Source organism: Cervus canadensis, chromosome 2, assembly GCF_019320065.1.
Source record: "Cervus canadensis isolate Bull #8, Minnesota chromosome 2, ASM1932006v1, whole genome shotgun sequence".
Classification (NCBI taxonomy): Eukaryota; Metazoa; Chordata; class Mammalia; order Artiodactyla; family Cervidae; genus Cervus; species Cervus canadensis.
Window position 1 is genome coordinate 69,480,985 of NC_057387.1, and position 21,813 is coordinate 69,502,797.

The window sequence follows — 21,813 nt, forward strand, 5'->3', positions numbered from 1 at the left end:
GACCCTTTCAGTCATATTGTACAAGAATGTTTCTGTTCCTAGTTTGTAACTTTTTTGTTATAAATTATATTATTTTTCTTATATAATTTGTTCTCTATTTCTACTGACATATCATGTATACATTTTCAGTCTATTTCTGTGAAGTATTAAGTTGATACATTTTTGAACAGTATTCTCTTGGAACAAGGCAAGCTTTTTTATGTATACATTTCTGGATTCGCTTGGTAGATTCAATATTTTAATTTAAAATGTTCTATGTTCATAAGTGAAATTACATTTCTTGTACAGTTCATGTCCATATTTAATATCATGTTATATTAGCTTCATAAAATGAATTGGTGGTATTTTCTTCCTTTTGTTTTCAGGAATAGGCTTATAAGATAATTATTTCCTTGCATTTTGTTTCTTTAATCTTCTTTTGAGTGGGTTATAAGGTATAGAGATTAGAATTCCTTAGATATAGGTTGATCTCTTCTATAACACTGTCTGGACATAGTTTTTATTTGTTACTCATAGGACATCGAAATAATTTGTTTCTATAGGCAGACCACATTCTCTAAAAACTTGTTCTCCTCTAATCTGTATTTCTACCATCTTCAATATGTGATCTCCAATTTCCAAGGTCATGTGTATCAAGCTGTGTAGCGGGAAATTACATGGAGGATCATCCATGGGAATTTTTTGAGGGTGCAAGCCTAGAAGTAGCACACATCATGTCTGCTCACATTCTGCTGCTTAAAACTCAGTCCTAAGCAACCCAAAGGATTCTGAGAAACAGAATCTAGTCATGGGCCAAGACGAGAACATGGATTTGTTGATCAACTAGCAGCTTTGCTACACCCAGAGAGGAACAGATCATATGTCTGTTCTTTACTACAAAAGTTTGCTTTTTCTTTAATAAATTTTTTTAATCTTTCTTTTTTAAAAACTACCATTCAGTAGCAGGCACACACTCAGTTCCTTAAGTTACCATTTGAGTATTACAGCTCTCAGCCTGATAGAAACAGTTTGATATTACAGCCATAACACAGTTCTGCTGACTCCCTACCAAAAGCAGAACGTTACACACATAATAAATCTTCTCATCAGCTGGTGACTCTGCTGTCACACGGTACATGTTTTCTTTGATAAAATAATGAACTAGCAAAAATCAGCCATAATCACTGCTGTTTTTGCAATATGTTTGAAAGGCAGGTGGTCATCCCATTTCTGGAGATTAAAAACAATTCAGAGATAAATGTGGCAAAAAAAAGAGAAACCAGGGCAGAAAGTGTGTGGGCTTAAGTGTTTGGTGAAATAGGATGAGAAGGACTCTTATGTTACTCATCAACCAAGAAGCACATTTCCATCTGTTTATACTAACACATTGATTCGGATGCTTACACTGTGACTGCCGTGATGCACACAAACTCACAAAAATTTGCTTAGGTAAAAGCACTTGATGCATTCTTTGTATTATGGTGAAAAAGGCAAATATAAAATTGATCAATGGAATTTTCAAATAGCAGAGAATAGTCTCTCTCTCTCCTTTTTTTCCTTCAGTTCAGTTCATTTGCTCAGTCGTGCCCGACTCTCTGTGATCCCATAGACTGCAACACCCCAGGCTTCCCTGTCCATCACCAACTCCCGGAGCTTGCTCAAACTCATGTCCATCGAGTCAAAGATGTTATTCAGCTATTCTTTGCATTCCTGGAATTCAACAAGAACTTATTTTGTCCCATTATCTTGTGAACATTCAGTGAGGGAAGTTGCTCAGTTGTGTCCGACCCCATGAACTGTAGCCTGCCAGGCTCCTCCTTCCAGGAGGAGGATTTTCCAGGCAAGAATACGGGAGCGGGTTGCCATTTCCTTCTCCAGGGGATCTTCCCGATCTAGGGATGGAACCTGGGTCTCCTGCCCACAGACTCTTTACCATCTGAACCACCAGGGAAGTAAACACTCAGGGGAAACATAATAAATAATCATTTGCCCAGGTTCTTTACTGTGTTCACAGTCTTTTACTTGGATGTGTTTCTTCATGTACAAATGTATAGATTTCCTCAGTGGCTCAGAGGTAAAATTCCACCTTCAATCCACTAGATGCAGGAAATGTGGGTTTGATCCCTGGGTTGGGAATGATCCCCTGGAGGATAGAATGGCAGTCTACTCCAGTATTCTTGCCTGGAAAATCCCATGGACAGAAGAGCCTGGCAGGCTACAGTCCATGGGGTCACAAAGAGTCAGACACAGCTGAAGTGACTGAGCACACACGTACACATATACAGTGCAACATAAAGTCAAAGAACACAGCACTTGAAAATCCTTAGAGCATGTTGACACAAGAATTCACCCAAATGTAGTAATCCCTTGTCTACGCCTACTGATTTTCCATATTCTCTAAGAATCTTTTGGTGACTGGGAGTTTATAGTCTTATAACTATTCTCTTTCATTGTAAGGTCATTCTTGGTTAGGATACTTCACTGTAATGACCTGAAAGTTACTACTCTTCTGTCCACAAGAACAACCTGGAATAAATCCACAAATCCAGTCAAATTTTTTTCCTTCTTTCCATTCCTTACCTTTATGTAAACATCCCTAGCTCCTACAGCTGTGTCTTTATAAGTTATTAAGGTTGGTGCATTTTGAACCAGAGATCAAATTGCCGACAACCATTGGATCATCGAAAAATCAAGAGAGATCATGCCATCTGGTCCCATCACTTCATGGCAAATAGATGGGGAAACAGTGAAAACAGTGAGAGACTTTATTTTTGGTTGGGGGGGGGCTCTAAAATCACTGCAGATAGTGATTGTGGCCATGAAATTAAAAGACGCTTGCTCCTTGGAAGAAAAGTTATGACCAACCTAGACAGTATATTAAAAAGCAGAAACATTACTTTGCCAACAAAAGTCTATCTAGTCAAAGCTGTGGTTTTTCCAGTAGTCATGTATGGATGTGAGAGTTTTACTATAAAGAAAGCTGAGTGCTGAAGAATTGGTGCTTTTGGAATGTGGTGTTGGAGAAGACTCTTGAGAGTTCCTTGGACTGCAAGGAGATCCAACCAGTCTATCCTAAAGGAAATCAGACCTTAATATTCACTGGAAGGACTGATGCTGAAGCTGAAATTCTGATCCTTTGGCCACCTGATGCAAAGAGCTGACTCATTGGAAAAGACCTTGATGCTGGGAAAGATTGAAGGCAGGATGAGACGGGGATGACAGAGGATGAGATGCTTGGATGGTGTCACTGACTCGATGAACACGAGTCTGAGTAAACTCCAGGAGTTGGTGATGGACAGGGAATCCTGGCGTGCTGCAGTCCATGGGGTTGCAAAGAGTCAGACACAACTGAGTGACTGAACTGAACTGAACTGATGGTTGGTGCAAACATAATTGCTGTTTTGGACCATGAATTTTAAATCATTTTAACTGGGCTCAAACACATATTTATTAAACAAAATAGTAACCATTACAATCAACACATTTTTGCCAACAAGAAATAAGTTTGTTTATTTCTGTAGCATAAAAATCCATGCTTCAGGATTCAGTGAATACTTGGAAAGCATTATCTGCATCCTGCCAGTTGCAGAAGCATTTTCCTTGCAAAATGTTGTTGAGATGCTTTAAGAAGTGGTAGTCATTTGGTGAGAGGTCAAGTGAATATGGCACTTGAGGTAAAAGTTTGTAGCCCAATTAGTTCAACTTTTGAAGCATTGGTTATGTGGCATGCATTTGGGCATTCATTTTGCTGAATATACTTCTCAGATATAATGATTTCTCTGGGATTCAGAAAGATATAGTGGATCAGGCCAGCAGCAGACCACCAAATAGTGACCAGGACCCTTTTTTTATTACAAGTCTGGCTTTGAGAAGTGCTTTGGTGCTTCTTCTCAATCCAACCACTAAGCTGGACATCACCAGTGTCAGCTGTCCACTTTTCATAGCACAATTGATAAATGGTTCATTGTTGTCATGTAGAAAAAGAGAAGACACATCAAAACAACGTTTTTTTTTTTTTTTCTTTTTTGATCAGCTCATGAGACACTCACTTATTGAGATCTTTCACCTTTCCAATTTGCTTCAAATGCCAAATGACCATAGAATGGTTGATGTTCAGTTCATTGGCAACTTCTCATGTAACTGTAAGAGGATCAACTTTAATGATTACTCTTAGTTGGTTGTTGTCAACTTTCGATGGCCAACCACTGTGCTCCTCATATTCAAGGCTCTCGTCTATTTTGCAAAACTTCTTGGAACCACCACTGAACTGTACCTTTGTTGGCAGTTCCTGGCCCAAATGTGTTGTTGATGTTTCAAGTTGTCTCCACTTCTTTAGGACCCATTTTGAATTTGAATAAGAAAATCACTCAAATTTCCTTTTTCTCTAACATCAATTCTGTAATCTAAAATAAATTTAAAACAAGCAGCAAGTAATAAGTTATTAGAAAAAATACATAGAGCAAGAAATGGGCATTAAAATGATGTGTAACATAACATTTATTTAAGAATGTGTTCCAATATAAAACAGCAAAATTCAACAGTGCAAAACTGCAATTACTTTTGCACCAACCTAATATTGCTATAATTATATTAATATTATTGTATTTATATAATGTGTATTTATGTATATTGAATTCATAAATATTATGTGCATTATATTTATAATTATTATATTATATTTATACATTATAATTAATATAATTATAATAATATAATATTATAGGGTTGCCCTGGTGTCTCAGATGTTAAGGAACCTGCTTGAAATGCAAGAGACCTCGGTTTGACCCCTGGTCTGAGTGACTAACAGTTTTCACTTTTTATAGGGTCTGGGCACTTTACCATTCTGACCAACCTCTAATTGAAAATAACGTATCAATGTGTCACTCTTAAATTGCAGTGACTATGACTAAGCGATAACCCCTGATATGGTTTTATCAATATACATCCAAGATGTTGAAAATTGAGGAAAGGAAAGACCCAGACACAGATCCTCATGCCTTCCTCTAACATTCTTCCTTCATACTTGAATCTGCCCACCAACACTGGTAGTATTCTTCCTGGAAGTGAAGGCTTCTTGTCCATGCTTCTCCATTCTATTGTTTAAACTATCATTAACAGCTGTCAAAAGACTCTAGAATTCTATATACACTCAATACATTCATAGAATTCCCTTTATCCACTATGCTATTCAACCTACCCAGAAAAGCTACTCTACAATGAGGAATGTTTGCTGTGTGCTATGTTTTGTCGATGAGTCATGTCCAACTCTTTGCAACCCCATGAACTGTATGTAGTCCACCAGGCTCCTCTGTCCATGGGATTTCCCAGGCAAGGATACTATCGTAGGTTGCTATTTCCTTCTCCAGGGGATCTTCCCAACCCAGGAATCGAACCCAGGTCTCCTGCCTTGGCAGATAGATTCTTTACCACTGAGCAACCTGGTAAGCCAAGGCATTTAGAACTGGTAAAAACATTCAATATCTTCTGAACAGTTACTGTGTATTAAGTATGATCCTTTAGGGTACTCAGAGAATATATGAAATAGTTCCTCTCTTCATATGAGTTCTCCAGAAATCTGTAGGAAAAATATACATAAACTGAATATGTGTATATGTATGTTTATATGTATTTTGTAATGTAATTGTGTGTCTTACAATTAGATTTGCCCCTTTACTACCACATTCTATCATTAGCGAAGTTACATAATTATGTTACAAAATACACACAATCCAATCTAACATTTATCAACTATATGACAAATACACATGCATGTATATATTCATATATAGCTCATTGATTATACAGTTTATATATTCTGCTCAAAAATAGTGATGTAGGCCAACAAATTTCACTATTTATATGGATTTTTTATATTGTTTTATCATGATTTATAAGGAATTATATATGAAGACTTTCCCTACGACTGATGAAAATGTTCATTAGAATAGCAACTAGATACAAGACATTATACAATATTTACTCTACTTGATGGAAATGATTGAGTTAAAGAGACAACTACAGTTTCAAAGCCAGAAGAATTATGAGTATCTGAAATTTCCAGAGTTCTTGTGATTCATATTTAAATGTAAGTCCCAAAAGCTAGCCCCAGTATAAAACAGTTTCTGGCAAGAGACTGACTTTTTTCCAATGAATAATTTAAAATGGAACTTTTTCCATGTGAACTGTCTTATATCTTGGCAATAGGCAGAGTATTTCAATAATTTATACAATTTTGAATATAATATAGTTAATGCTACAAAAGCAATTTCTTTGATATTGAATTATAAGAGAATGCACTTAGGCCACTGTGACTAATGATCTAGGGGCCAGCAACATAGCAAATTACCTTTTAACCCAATTTTAGAGAGAATCTGTGCATATAACCATAGGACTGCACTGAGATATCTTGGCATATAATTACACAACATTTGGTTGTTACATTATAAGCACAAATAAAACATTCTCTTTGAGAAAAGCAGATGAAGAAACATGATGATTTAAAAGTATATAATTTGGGGAGGAGCAAAGTATCAAAGTGAATCATGATTTTATTATTTAAATTTCTGAATAAGATCTGTTCTCAGAATATTTCCTAAGGCGACACTCTAGTCATTCTGGAGATGTCATCATAGTTATTCCATGACAGGTGAGCAACCACACATTAGTGCGATAATGCACAGCTTTTATGAGAAATCAAGCAGTGTAATGTGAAAATGAGTTTTTCAAGTCAAACGAACAGTCTAGAGGCTTGCCAGAATGCAAGGCATTGATAGCAAATTGTGACTCTATGACTGCATTAAGACTATAAAAGGCTTGCAGTGGATGGTGAGGATTTTGTATACACATAAACCTGCAGGCACTGTTTATTGTCATAGACCATGTAGATTTCTACATTATAATTTTCCAGTACATGATGACCAAGTGTCTTCAGTAAGTTGCAAAGTTTCCTAAATCCCAGAATGGTGCCATTTGAGTTCGTGTTAAAGTAAGTCCACACTTACTTTGATGAATGTGTGGTACAAAATAATAATAAAATAGCTCATATCTAAAAGTATGACAAACCTGCACTTCCATTTCTAAAAGAAAATTTTGAGTGGTATCTGCCTTCTTTAGACTGGTGCTTTCCGGTGTGCACATGCACTTTTTTTTTTAACCTACCAAAAGGCAAAATTTTAGATGTTTCAACCTAATAGATGATATGCGGTTTTTCTTTCTCATTCTTATTTTTTTCCACATTCTTTTAAATAAGTGTGGACTACCTCTAATTTGCTGCTAGTGGTAAAGAACCCACCTGCCAATACAAGAAACAGAAGAGGCATGGTTTGCAGAGGGAAATGGTAGCCCACTCCAGTATTCTTGCCTGGAGAATCCCATGGACAGGGGAGGTCCATGGGGTTGCTAGAGTCAGACAAACTGAAGTGACAGAGCACGCACCTTTATAATTAGGAAAATACATATTATGTACAGACAACAGAGAAACCAAAGTACTTCAGAGAAGCCGTTTTTTTTCTTTTTTGGTTTGTTTTTTTTTCTGATTGCACCGACAAGACACATCTTTTCTGCAAATGCAGGAAACGCATAACAGGCTTTAGATATAAAAGTCTACTAAAACACAATTATGGAAACCTGAGCCTCACAAAAAGAACTCATATTGAACTGGAATGGATTTACCTCATGAAATCCAGAGCCAGGTGTTTCAATATAACTCTATGAGTCCAAGGATAGACATTGGACTCTCTGGCGTTTCAAAAAATGCTAAAGCAAGCTTTTCACTATGGGAAATATTTGCAAAGAAGACAGCTGGGTTCTAGCATGACACAGCTGGGCTGATTCCTCTGGTTTATGTAGAGAATAGTTCACTGCCAAAGACGAGGCGAGAAAAGTTCACCCGGGCCATTCCAGAGGGCATTTGCTGGCACATTTTTAAACAGAGCAAGGAAGCTGGCCACCAGGTTTATGTGAATAGCGACTATACAGGAGGGAGGTACCTGCTTTCCTTAAGAGAAATTCCTGGAACAGAAATCATTGGCTCACTGGGTTGGATTCTTTAAAGTTCTTAAAGTATACTGCCAAATTGTTTCCAGGAAAAAAAGCTCATTATTAATTCTTAATAAAATGTCATCATCACTGAAGATTTTAAAGATATACAGTTGGTTTCTTAAGAAATCTTCCTCAGGAATGGATACCTCCATTTGTGTGCTGTAAGGCTTTTCAGTTGTGATATTCTTCCTAGGTATTTTGTACTATTTTCTACTGGGGAGAAGAGTGAGTTACAAAGGCATTGTAGGTTCCCTGTGATATACAGCACTGCAGTGAGTGTGCTCCAGCCTTCCTGCTGCTGCTGCCTGAGGGAGCAGCTGCTATTACGGTCCTGATTTTAAGTAATATTTTATATCTTTGAACCATCACAGGAAGTGAAGCTGAAGCTAGCCTGAGGTACAGCAGGGATTTGAACTCTGGTGTATAAACACTCTTGTGTAGAGGCCAGCTCTTGATCCTCTAGCCAAAATGAAGCAAAAATAAAATCTTTATGTCTAAAATATTAAAAATCTTGTATAGCAATGTTATCTTTCTTCTTTAAAAATGTTTATTCAGCAGGTGAGGTACTTGCCTTCAACTGAAAAATCTGAAATCTTTAAATATTAAGCTAACAAAACCTATCCTTTCTAAACCAATGACCTTTCTTTATTCTTTTATCACATTTAATTATCAGGTAGGCTAAGCTGTCTTAATATAACATATGTGCATATATGTGTATTACATACATGTATGTATATATAATCTATAATATGTAAATATATTATTATAATAATTATAATTATGATTATATTTAAAAATTATTTGATAATTATAATATATTATTGATATATATTATCTACACATATCATATATATATATACATATTAAATATATACACATATAGAGAGAGAGATTTGCCACTGAAAATCTACCTAGCAAACACTGATGGCTTTCCTCAACAAGAAAATCTGTCTTAAAATTTAGAGATTACTTACTTATAACCCACATATTAGGTAGTCAAGCAAAGATGGAGTGAAAGGAAAGAGAGAAGGAAGACATTTCCACTTTGATGTTTTCCATAATTCCATATCCTGTAGGGTTTATCATTTTCAGATGATCACTTTCTTCTTTTTATTGTTGATTATCTTGATCCCTGTGACATGAACCAATAACACAGTGGGGGAAAAGTTACTCACAGCACCTTCCCATCTGAGTGCAAGCTATTAAATCATCATCTCTTCTTATCGAGATAAGTTGTTGGTATCTTGTAAATCAGTTGCCAAAATCTGTGAAGTTTGAAGCTCACTCCAAACCATCAGCCTAGGATCATGTGAGTTGTGCCCTCCCCTCTCCAGGATTCTAAAAATATTACCAGATCATCCTGAAACATAGGACACCACTGTTTTTAACCATCAAATGTTATCTGTTTTCACTCAAATGTCATCTGTTTTGTAAAGCCTTTCTTAAGATCAGTATCCCCTCCAATTCTGACTCCACAGGCAGAGTTTGATTTACTACTCTTGTTTCCCAAACACCTTGCTGTATAGAATCTACTTTATAGGGTTTATTACTCCATATTATAATTAATAGTGTTAGATCTTTCTAACTCTTTAGACATGGACTCCCTAAGATTAATCTCCCTAAGTCAAAGTGGTTCTCGATGAATACTTGTTGAATGAATGTATGAGTGGATTAAAATAGGTCACTTGCCTGTTCTAAAATTTTATGTAGCTCATCCCCTGAAGGACATGGTAGATTGAGAAAATTTTATACATAGGTTTGATAAAAAAGGAGAAACACTAAGTTAAGTAACATGGTTCAGTTTGAACTGCAGTCTGAAAGACTCATTTTATTTTTATTTTTCAAACATGTTCTTTGCCCCCCAAAGAAGTTCTGGCATATTCCATCAGTGGGTAAATCACAAATCTGGCAAGTTTGCATTTACAAGTCACACTTAGCTATTATTGTCCTCCTATCAGTGATGGGATGAGAGGAGAAACCATAGAAATCTCGGAAATGTCACAAACTATAAAAAGTCAGTTTGTAGTCTATGAGCTGGAGAAAACAATATTGCTAGTTAGATGCAGGCCAGGAAGCCATCAAGCACCCACCAGCAAGCCAATTTAGGGGGAAAAAAATCATGAAACAATTTCTTCTCTCAGTTTGAGAACAGCACCTTTTACAGGAGGTTTGTTATGTAACGAAGATCTGCTTTCACTTTCTGGAGGCTGGCCAAGACTGAAAAGGGAAGTGCCAGCCTAGGGAAAGAAAGACTGTTCTTTTGATATTGCCAGCCATTACCAGATATGGGAGTGCAAAAAAAGCCAATTCTCCAAAGATTTATAGTTATGTCTAGCTTGTTGACTCAAGCAGTTTGGAAAATCTTCAGAGATATAGTTTATTCGAACTAACTCAGACTCCAAGCCTATGGAGAGGGTAAAAAAACAGAAATAATATGTACACAGCTTCAAGTCAAATACTTTTGACCTTAAATTTACATAGCTTTTCAAGTGGAAAAAAAAATGCACTAAACAAAATACATACTCCTGCTTAAGATGTGGCAGTTCATTCTGTTGAAAATAAATTGATGATTATTGCTCAATTATTTTTCTTGGCTTGCATGGCAAAACCGCTAGTAGGCAATACAGTAGGGAACTACCATGCTTTTATACAAGTTAAAAGAAGTATTGAATCCCCGATCTCAGAGAATCCTTGAAAAAAGTCACATAGGACCCTTGGCACTATAATTACATTTTCACTATATTCTCAGAATATATATTATATCATACTTGCAATGGTATGAAATTATATGGGAAAGCATCATTATGAAGCCAAAGAAATATTAGCTCAGCGTATAAAAACAACAAAACAAATATTGTTGAGTATCCCATATGTGTCAGGCTCTTTTCTAGATGTTTGTAATAGGCTGTTGAATAAAGTAAACAAGGTCCCAAGGTCTTTACTTATGTTCTGTGAAGAGAAGACAAGTAATAAATAAAGAAATAAATACCAATAATAAACTGCAAAGAATAAAGAAGAAACTATAAGAGGAGGGGGAGTGAGAAGGAGCAGTATTTTTTGAGTGCAAACTGTTTATTTCAACAAGCACATACCCAGAAAAATCTATCTTCCTTTAAGATGAATACTTTGACCATTTGGAAAATAGGTCTAGTGATTGTATGCGTAATTTGATTAGATGTATAGGGTTTTAGTAATGAGCCTATAGCTTCAGAGATTGAATGGGAAGACACCTAGTCCACCTGCTTATAAATCACTGCTTTGCTTTGTACACCCTGACTTTGGAAGCATGTGATTTTTGTGCCCAGACTGTTGCTATGATAAGTACTCAACTGATGTTTTTCCACAATCTTTCAGTGTTTGTGGGGCAGATTAAATACACACTTCATTCACCATTTGGCCCTGGTAGCCTAAAGAAGCTCTCCTAATGGATTTGTATGTACTGTGGTCTTTCATGGACTCTTACAACTTAAAAACTTGATGAAGCATTCAATTGATTCTAGTGAGCTAGTGCAACTGTCTAGATCCAAATAACACTTGTCTTGCATTTATTTAAAGTTACGATAGCCATCAGCCTTCCCAGGTGGTGCTAGTAGAAAAGAACCCGTGTGCCAATGCAGGAGACATAAGAGATATGGGTTCTATCCCTGATCAGGAAGATCCCCTGGAGGAGGGCATAGCGACCCACTCCAGCGTTCTTGCCTGGAGAATCACATGGACAGAGAAGCCTGGTGGCACTACAGTCCATGGGGTCACAAAGAGTCAGACGTGACTGAAGGACTTAGCACATATGTACGCAAGATCACCATCAAATATATTCTCTAGGGACTTTCACTGTTATGTGTGACACAACCTCACATCTCATGCAACTTACTATAGATGGGAACTCTGTTTATTATTTCTGAAAATCATCTGTGTGGACTTTAAAAAAGTATTTCCCACCAGCTTCCATCCTGTTAGTAAGCAGGCTGGAGCACATGGACACTGCTAGGCTCCTGCATTCTGACTTCCTCACACCAGGGTCCTGGCCACAGTCCCTGCACAGACTTTTCATATAAAATAAAACAGTGTGCTCATATGATTCCTGTGATGTACAGATTTGTCACCCTTATATTGACTTCTCAAAATTTTAATGACCATGTTCCAGACTACAAGATGAGCTGCTGGAAGAAATGTAAGTTAAATCTGTGAAGGCTGCTCATTAAACAAACAAAAACTTTTTTTTTTTATACAGTTTAGAAATTATGTACAAGTTTAAAAAAGTTTTAAAAAGCAACCAGGAGGACACTCAAAAACTCAATTGCCTCTCATAGTTCAAATAGTAGGGAATAATCCCAAGTGGCTTGGTTGTGTGGAAATCATTAGTATTTGGTTTAGGTATGTATTCTAAGATTTTCCTTACTGATGATACTCTATACCCTGTCTAAGGACACTGATAGATGGTTTCAAATGGAGAAGGCAGTTGGGGCAAGTCATATAGCGTAATTTTTGATGAAAGTGAGACGAGTAAGAGATTTGAATTATTGTAATGAATCAAATAGGGCTTCCCTGGTGGCTCAGACGGTAAAGAATCCCCCTCAATGCAGGATACCCAGGTTCTATCTCTGGGTCAGGAAGATCCCCTGGAGAAGAGAATGGCTAACCTTATTCTTGCCTGGAAAACTCCATGGACAGAGGAGCCTGGTGGCTACAGTCCATGGAGTTGCAAAGAGTCAGACACAACTGAGCAACTAACACTTAATGGATTTAAACCTATAAATGCATCTAAATATATATAGATCGTCTTCTCCCACCATGGCATCAACTGAATAGAAGTTGAGAACAGGGCAGTAAACAGTAGTTGAAATTGAATCCTGTGAATGATTAATTAAAGGCAGAGTAGGTTATTAATTCAAAGGTATAATAGTGATTCCTTTAAATGTATAGCAATTTTAAGGTTATAATCATAATTTCCTGAAAGTTAAACAAGTGTATATTTAAATGGAAAGCTTACTCCTTTATTGCTATGGTTCAGATCATAAGTATTTAACTATTAATAATTCTACAGCAACCTGAAATACTCATTAAGATGTAGTTAGTGACGTAAAATTATTAAACTGATTGAACATGCTTTTTTTAAACAATTGATTTTTAAGTTACATTTATAAATAAAAATGTTGAAGGATTTTGAGATATATAGAAGAGAAGTAGATGTCTAGAATAGTCATTTTAACTCATTATACTTTTTTCTGTGCTATTGGACATACAAGACATAACGCTTTGTCATTTAGAAAGTTCAGTGGAGTTCTTCCTAGATGTGTACATGTGCCATTTATACACAAACTGTTATCCGAACCCAGATGGTCTTACGACGTCTGAAACATCACCATTCTTTTCTGTTCCTGCCACCCAGAGTAGAAACATCACCTTTCTCTTCCTTTATATCTTATTCCAATGGTCCCTAGATTCATCCCAAACCCTTCCTCAGTAACACATCTTATTTTGGAGGCAGAGCTAACCAATATCTCTATTTCTTTGTCTTATGTTGAGGTTATTAATAGTTCTTTCTTATTATAAATAACACCACAATGAATAACTTTGTGTATAAACTATCCTTCATGGTTTGCTTTAAAAGAAATGAACACAAAATTAATCTCTGATGATTTTGAACCCTGAAGGCTTACCTGTTTAGACATGTGTTCCTCATGTAAAATGAGAAAGAAAAACATGGTAAATATTTGTCTTCTCTTAACTACTTATCTATCTGCCTCCCTATTTAAATTTTAAGTTTCTTGAGGTGAAGGATTATGTTAGGAAATTTTTATATTTCCTGTGAGTCCAGAATAATTCCCTCCCTAATTCTCAGTAAAAGTTTGAAGTCTTGAACTGAATATGCAACGACTGAATGTTCAGCAAAGGAACACCTGCTTTTGCCTCCACAAGCTACAGTGCGTGTGAGGATTTTCATTGGCTCTCTCTACACACAACATCTGTTGCCAACAGGTGATGCATTTGGGGGAGAAGAGCCTTGCCAGAGGGATTTTCTCTTACTAGCATCCTCTTTCCAGATGTTTCTTTACCATAGCATATCCAGAATTATGAGGCCCCAGGAGGTGGTTGCAATCACTGGACTGACATGTCACACCTGGAATTCAATAGTATTCACCCACCACAGAATTTCCCATAGTTAAATGTTAAATCTAAGTTTATTGCTAAGGGATTTGGCTGTTTTTCTGTGAAGTCAAATATTGTGCTTAATATTAGTTTACCACTACTTATGTTTACCACTTTAAGTACATGTGTAAAAATGAAAACAAACTATTTTAAGATCAGATAAAATTTGAGAAAATCATTTAATTTAGAGGCTAGAATGCATGTCTTATGGCACTCCATAACTTCTCTTAAATATTTATACCTCTGTCCAAAGTTGAATTAGTTTTATGTTTGAAATAAATAAACTAGTCAGACTAAACTGATACCACTGTGCTACATAAAGAAGGAAAGTATCACATAACTTCTTCTTTGTTTAATAGTAGACATTGGTATATATGTATTTACATATACATATATATATACACATACATACACACACATGTATGTGTATATACCCATGTATATCATAGTTTACTATATTAAATCAATACCTACATCCTTCTATCCAAAGGATATTTTTTGTTTAATGCTATAATTTTATTAAATCTTCAGTTCACCAGTAAATCTTACACATTTTTCTCTACTTTCTTCCTAAGGTATTTTAATATCTTTATTTCTGTTCTGTTTCAGTTAAGCTAAAAAGAGTCTTCTGTTTGGAATCGTTTTTAGTTTTTGCTTATTTGCTTGAGACGAGCTCACTGAAGAATTTAATCATAATATGTTTTAAATGCCAATTAAAGTATGTCATTTAGAAACAGTTACAACAGTGTATCACTTAAGAATAAACCTTTTCCTCAATCATATCACCAGTTACATATAGTCAAATACATTGTGTTTGTAATCAAATCCTCCCAGATTTTCTTGTAGCAGAGTTTGGGTTCCATTAAAAAAATCAAAGATGATATTCAAAGTATGAGCAATTTAATTTATCCCCATGACAGATTATAGATACTGGTTTTCAAAACAGCTACGAAAACACATCTCTTACCGAATGAAACCCTAAGAATGGAACAATGAGAAAATATCCACTACAATAGTACGTTTTTATAATAGTGATCAATATATTGAATTGCCATTTATTTAGCTTTGACCTGAAGCTTCAACATACTTTAATTTTTATGTAGAAACCAAAACTGGTACAGGGCACTCATGTATACCATCAAAGTGGTAAAGTTCGGAGACAAATTTTAAGGCATGGGAAAGAGCAGTAGTGAAATTAAGTTCAAACACCAAATATGTATTTTAAAGCTCATAATAATAATATCTAACAGCAATTCTAGGAACTTTTCTAAATCCTTTAACATATGTTAACTTATTAATTCTCACAGCAGCTACATGGGATTTGTACTAATATAACCTCCAGCTTTCAGATGAAGAACTCAGGCTGAGATAAGACAGCTGGTCTGCAGAGGACATATCCATACTGTTTAAGGATTAAATGTGATCATTTGCTGTTTGAGAGAATACCGACATTCCTGAAGTTAATTTAGGTACTTTCCTATCCAGCACTCCCAAAGTTTATCCTGGGTCACTGCTTGTGTCACCTCCTCTGATATAGAAGTTTCCATAGGTTGATACCTCAGGGAAAATAAAACGCATCACAGTCATTTCCCTTTTCACTCTCATAGACCTACAGAGCAACAGGTCATAACAAATGTTCCAAGAAATCTCAACATAAAGAGACTTGTTTCAACCAATTTCCATTCATTGCTGACGAGAAAATACGTATTGGACATTCTTTCACAGCCCTTAGAATCTGTGTTTCTTAGAACATAAATGATCAGAAAATCCAGTCCTGCTCTTTGGCAGATGAGAAAATTGAGGACTCAATTGCCTTTGTGAACTTGAAAACCTATATCCTAATTCTATGTTTTACCTCACTTAGTTCATAAATCAGCATATAGGCATAGCTGTCCTGCTATTTTAAATTTCTTCTAGATTTCCATTTTTCTTTAATCGTTTCAACTGGAAAACCATCATTATAGTGAAGTATGTAGATGGAACAGACAGATGACTATATTCTAGTTTACTTAGTACAAAGTATTCACAATAACATTTAAACAACATATAAACTTTCATTATTAAATATTTAATTTATCCTAATATATTTCATAGTTAAATACTAGAGAAATTGAAAACCAATCAAAAAGCAAAAAAAAAAAAAAAAAAAAAAAACCTCTGGGATAATCTTGAAGATCTAGAGAATCTATTGTTTAGGTGATGATCCTGAGCCATAAGTTCATCTCACCACTGCAGTTTGTTTGCATAACATGGAGCTAATCATATGTAGTTCAACAGACTGATATATATATATATATACATATTTTTTTCTGACCACTGCATGTTTTGCCATTTCAGTTCCTCCGAAGATTTATGACATCTCAAGCGATATGACCATCAATGAAGGAACCAATGTCACCCTTACTTGTCTGGCCACTGGGAAACCAGAGCCTTCCATTTCTTGGCGGCACATCTCTCCATCAGGTAAAACAGAAGTGTATCAGTGTTGTTCCTGCTGTTCATATCATTCTGCAAACTCACTTGTTCAAAACTTAAGCGACCACTAATTTTTCATATCTTTTTCACGAAGTAGACAGGATGCATATTTTTATACTTATTTTTTATACCCAAATGTCTGCAGTTCACAAAAGTTAAATGAACATTTTCTGTCACAGTCCAGAGTAGAACCTAGGTCTCTTGATGCCTAGGCAAGGTTACTTTCAGGGTAGTATACTGGATAATCACACATCAATAGACAAAAGGCTCAAATGGAAAATGTCACAAGAGAGATATCTTCATTTAAATGTGTAAGGCTTTTATTCAGTCGGCATTCACATGTTAATAGGCCAGTGTGAACTGCTGAGGTAATCAGGGGAGAATGAAATTATACAAATTATGAGGTTGCTGAGTCTAATTTCAAACTGTAGTTCAGAATCAAGGATTTGGCAGTTAACAATAAATTTTGACTGATGAGGGATCTAAAAACCTAAGATGAAGTAACTTGTAAAAGATCACAGAGCTAGGTGAGATAAGGGATATAACATGCTTATTAGTGTCTTGTGCTCTTGATACAAGGCACATCCTCCTAAAGAGATTGTCAGTTTTAGGAAGCTGGGGATAAACATCATCAAAACAAGTCTATTTTCACAGAACAACTCTAAGCAAGTCATCTGTTTGTATAAAATCTAAATATTTGAATAATATAGCTTTAAATGTACCATGGAAGTAAGAGTGGTACTTTTCGTGAATAGGACCCCACCACATTTCAGATAGACAAAATCTGATTTTTATTTGTTTTGTATTTGGGGTAGAAATAACCTGAACAAGGCTAGTATGAAGAAATCTCTTTTAAAGGAATCAGAAAGACATATTTTATAGAGATGTAGAAAAAGTACAATTAGAACATCTCTTCTATCTGCTAATGCTTTCTTTAATTTCACTTATCCTTAAGTGTCTTTCAATTCCCTCATTTAGGCAGTAGTTCTAATGAGACTTCCTCACATCATACATTTAGTATTACTATTAATGTGAGAAAAAATCAATATAACAGCAATATATGCTTATATAATATGCATTACGTCAAGAGCGTGAGTGTGCTCTTGACTGCCAACGTTTTCCTCTCTAGAGTGGCTAAGAATCATAGAACTGATATGTGAGCCCTGAATTAGTGGAAGGACTCTCCATGGAGTGTGAGACAATCCCAGGACTAGCAATTAGAATACATGTGCTCCAATCTCACCTTCCTTATTCATCAATTCAGTAAATCCTAGTGCAAATCTCTTAGCCTCAGTTAGCTGGTTTCCTACTTTCCAAAAATCGAATGATAAAAATCTCTGGCTGTTGTGAGACTCAAAAAAGATAATACTTATAAATGTGCTTTAAAAAGTATAAGGTGATATGCAAATGTAAGGCTGATTCTTAATCATCTTCCCGGATTTAAATCTGATATGAAAATATAATTTTTCTAAGAATGAAGCACATAATCTCCACATTCATACAATTTAAGATTAATATTTTGGATTTAACTCTTCTTTGTGGTACTTATTATTATGCATATTCTTTTTGTAAGTGCTTGGATATATTTTAGTTTAATTAAATACCATGAATGTTGGTTAGTGAAGTTATTAGAATAATGATAATGGATAACATTTTGAAGCCAAAAGAAGACAGATTGGGTTATAAGTTAAACTGTACATAGTTTTTCTGATCCTACCATACAGAGCAGATGGGTAAAATTAGCATAACTATTAACTGTTATTTAATGAATAGCTACACATAGCTGATATTTTTATAAATGCTTCCAATAATTGCAAACTGTAATTTATTAATAATCTAAATTCCAATGCTCAACAACATGGAGTTTCTGCTTTAAGTAACATGTCATCATTCTATTACCTTTCTTCAATTTATATATTTATATTTGAAAGCAAAATTATAAACTTCATTAATCTATTTTTTAATTTAAGGTAATCAATATTTTGCACATTCTCCTCTGTCCTTTTTCTGTATCACAAAAGAAAATGTGTCTCAGACAACCATCACCATGTGAATAGTGTTTAGTGTTAAAAGTAGATATAGGTAGATTTCCTGTCAATATGAAAAACAATGACTAATTTTTGTACATGTATGATTTGTTTGTTCTACCAGTACTTTTAGTAATTCTTACCAATTCATTTATGGTCTATTCTGTTTTTAAAATCATTAAAAATAAAAATGACTGATGACTGGAAGGCAGCTCCACAGAGCTTCCTCCTTATCTGTGGAAAAGTGGGTTGTGGATTCAACTAAACCACAGACACTGCCTGAACAATTGAAGTTGCCATTCCACTTGTTAGTTCAAACAACTTAGTGTACCAGCCCCAAAATACCTTTCCTGAAAAGTTTCTGGACTTATGAGCTTCCTTAGAGTTACTTATAGTCAGGATTTCTTCCTTTCTATTTTTTTTCTTTCTATATGTTGAAATTTATTTCAAATTCATATTTAAAATGTTTGGGATTAGCAGATGTAAACTATTATATATAAGATGGATAAACAGTATCCTACTGTATAGCACAGGGAGCTATATTCAATATCCTGTGATAAATCATAATGGAAAAGAATATGAAAAAGAATATATACATATATATGTATATATACATGTACAACTAAATCACTTTGTTGTACAACAGGAATTCAGCACAATATTATAAATCAACTATACTTCACTAAAATTAAAAAAATACAGTAAGAAAAATAAAGTGTTAACAGAAATAATGCAGTCTACCCTCTGTCCTTTACTGTTTCATCCGTCATTTTCCCTCTTCACATCAACATTTTCTGTGTGTGGGGTATGCAGAAATACTTTTTTCATTGAATTATTTGAGAACACCTTGCAAACATCAAGCCCTTTTCTCCCTATTTATATCAGTGTTCATTTCTGAAGAACATTTTATTGCATAACCATAATGCAATTTTTAACTTTTGCACCTTGAATGTTGGCATTTTACTTTTATCTGATTACTATCCATATTTCAGTTTTGTCAACTGATCAAATAGTGTCCTTTAGAGAATTCTTTTTCTTTTAGTACAGAATCCAAATGTTGTATTCAGTTATCATATCACTTTAGTCCTCTTTAGCCTGGGGACTAATTCCTTGGTCATTCTTGGTCTTCCTTGACATTTTCCTTTTCTTTTTTAAAAAAAAAAACAGAATATTTCTCATGTTGAGTTTGACCCCTGTTTCCTCATGACTAGAGTCTAGTTGTATCCACCTGGGATTAAACAAGTAAAGTTGTAACGTCTCAGGAATATCTGAAGGTACAGGATATCCAAGCCTGCTTCTGAAATTGAGGGATCTCTTTTTACAGTTCTTGAATGCTCTCAAATGCTGTAATACCATGAAGCAAAACTCACTTAAAACTTCGAGAGAACATAGGCAAGTTTACACAAGGCACTTGATTTTGAATAGAAAGACAAAATAAAATTCTTAATCACACATCATTGAATTGATAAATCTAGATCCAATCAGAAAAAATAGAGAAACTTAAAAAGCCAAATTTTAAAATAATAGTTTATATATAACAAACATGGAAGCATTCTGAAAGCCTTTGTCTAGAAAGACAAAATAAAATTCTTAATCACACATCATTGAATTGATAAATCTAGATCCAGTCAGAAAAAATAGAGAAACTTAAAAAGCCAAATTTTAAAATAATAGTTTATATATAACAAATATGGAAGCATTCTGAAAGCCTTTGTCAAATTCCCACTCACTCATTGCTATTTATCTTAATCTCTGTTTCCCAGTTCTTTCCTATTCTTTGATACCTGGAATCTCCAGAGATATTCTTACTTTACCCTGGTGATGTTTATAATCTAGTAAAGATATTCTCTTAGCTCTGAAGCTGAAATTTGAGCTAAATGCTGGGCTGTGTATCTCAAACTCTTTTTCTTCTAATTTCTATATGACTAGTGCCTTTTGAAAGAATGATCTCCTCCTAATTTTCCATAGGCGGTAAGAGTATTGCCTAATTCAAGATAAAGACTGTTCCTTTGTTCTGTTATGTTTTTTCTCTCCTTTTGTATTTGTCAGGTCCTTGTTACAGAGCACTTATAAAGGAAACCACAAACAAGTGGTCAGAGGTGTAAGAATAGAATCAGAAAGTCATGATTACAAGAAGCCAAAAGAGGAAAAATTTCCTGGAGCAGTGAGTGGTGAACAGTATCAATCAGGTCAAATAAGATCAGATATTTGGGTTAGGTAGTTTGGTGATCATCGTAGCAATTCAGTGACATAATGAGCCAGAAACTCAGTAATAGAAGAATAAAGAGCAAATAAGACGTGAATAACTTAGCTATGGAGGTAAGCTATTGATCCAATTAGTGAAGGTTAAAATTTTGTTTTACTACTTTTTTTTTTTTTTTTTTTTGGCTAGCTTGTGGGATCTTCTGACCAGGGATTAAATCCTGGACCATAGCAGTGAAAGTACCAAGTCCCAATCACTGGACTGACAGGGAACTTCCCATATTACTTTTTTCTATTAGGAATATCTTTTGTCCCACTATATAATTGTCAAACTTGCTCCTCCTTCAACTTTTAACTGTTTCTAAGCAGCCCAGGAAAAATTGGGTGCTTCTTTCTCCATGGTCTCATGGTTCCTTATGCCACCACTCATGCAGGACTAATTCTCTGAATTGTAGCTTTTGGTTTTGTCTGTGGTCCTGTGGGACAGAGACTCCTGTCCAGAAACAAAGTCAATTGGCCTTTGTATCCCATGGCTTGGCACAGAACCTGCTCAAAGTAAGAGCTCTGTAAGTACTGCAGAGGTAATAGATGCCACTCTCTGCTCTTGTTCCCACATGACTTCTTAGAAGTAAAAATTAAAATTTGAAGAGATGACACGGTTGGGACACAAGCAAGTATTTGCTGTCTGATCTCTCCATTACCTCTATCCCCCAGATATAAACCCATAAACATATCTCTAAATATGAATCAGCCCTTTATTTTCCTTATGCCTTCAATATGGCTGCACCTCTATGGTACTATGATTTATAACAGATATGTATTTGACCTTCATGCCATTTCTGGTACCGAACTCCTAAAAATCTTGGAATTTCACATCAGAAGAGTAAGCTATAAAGGTGTTTTTGTTATGCTAATGAGCTGATTTGGGGGCCACACCTTA

The 21,813-nt window shown here is 35.2% G+C and overlaps 1 protein-coding gene across 1 annotated transcript in view; it reads left to right on the forward strand.

Annotated features, from left to right (window-relative positions):
• Positions 1 to 21,813, forward strand: part of NEGR1 (neuronal growth regulator 1) — a 961,111-nt gene that overhangs the window by 549,572 nt on the left and 389,726 nt on the right. Inside the window, exon 3 of the mRNA XM_043460968.1 lies at positions 16,507 to 16,632. Within this exon, the coding sequence (XP_043316903.1) occupies positions 16,507 to 16,632 (126 nt within the window). The remainder of the gene's footprint in view (positions 1 to 16,506; positions 16,633 to 21,813) is intronic.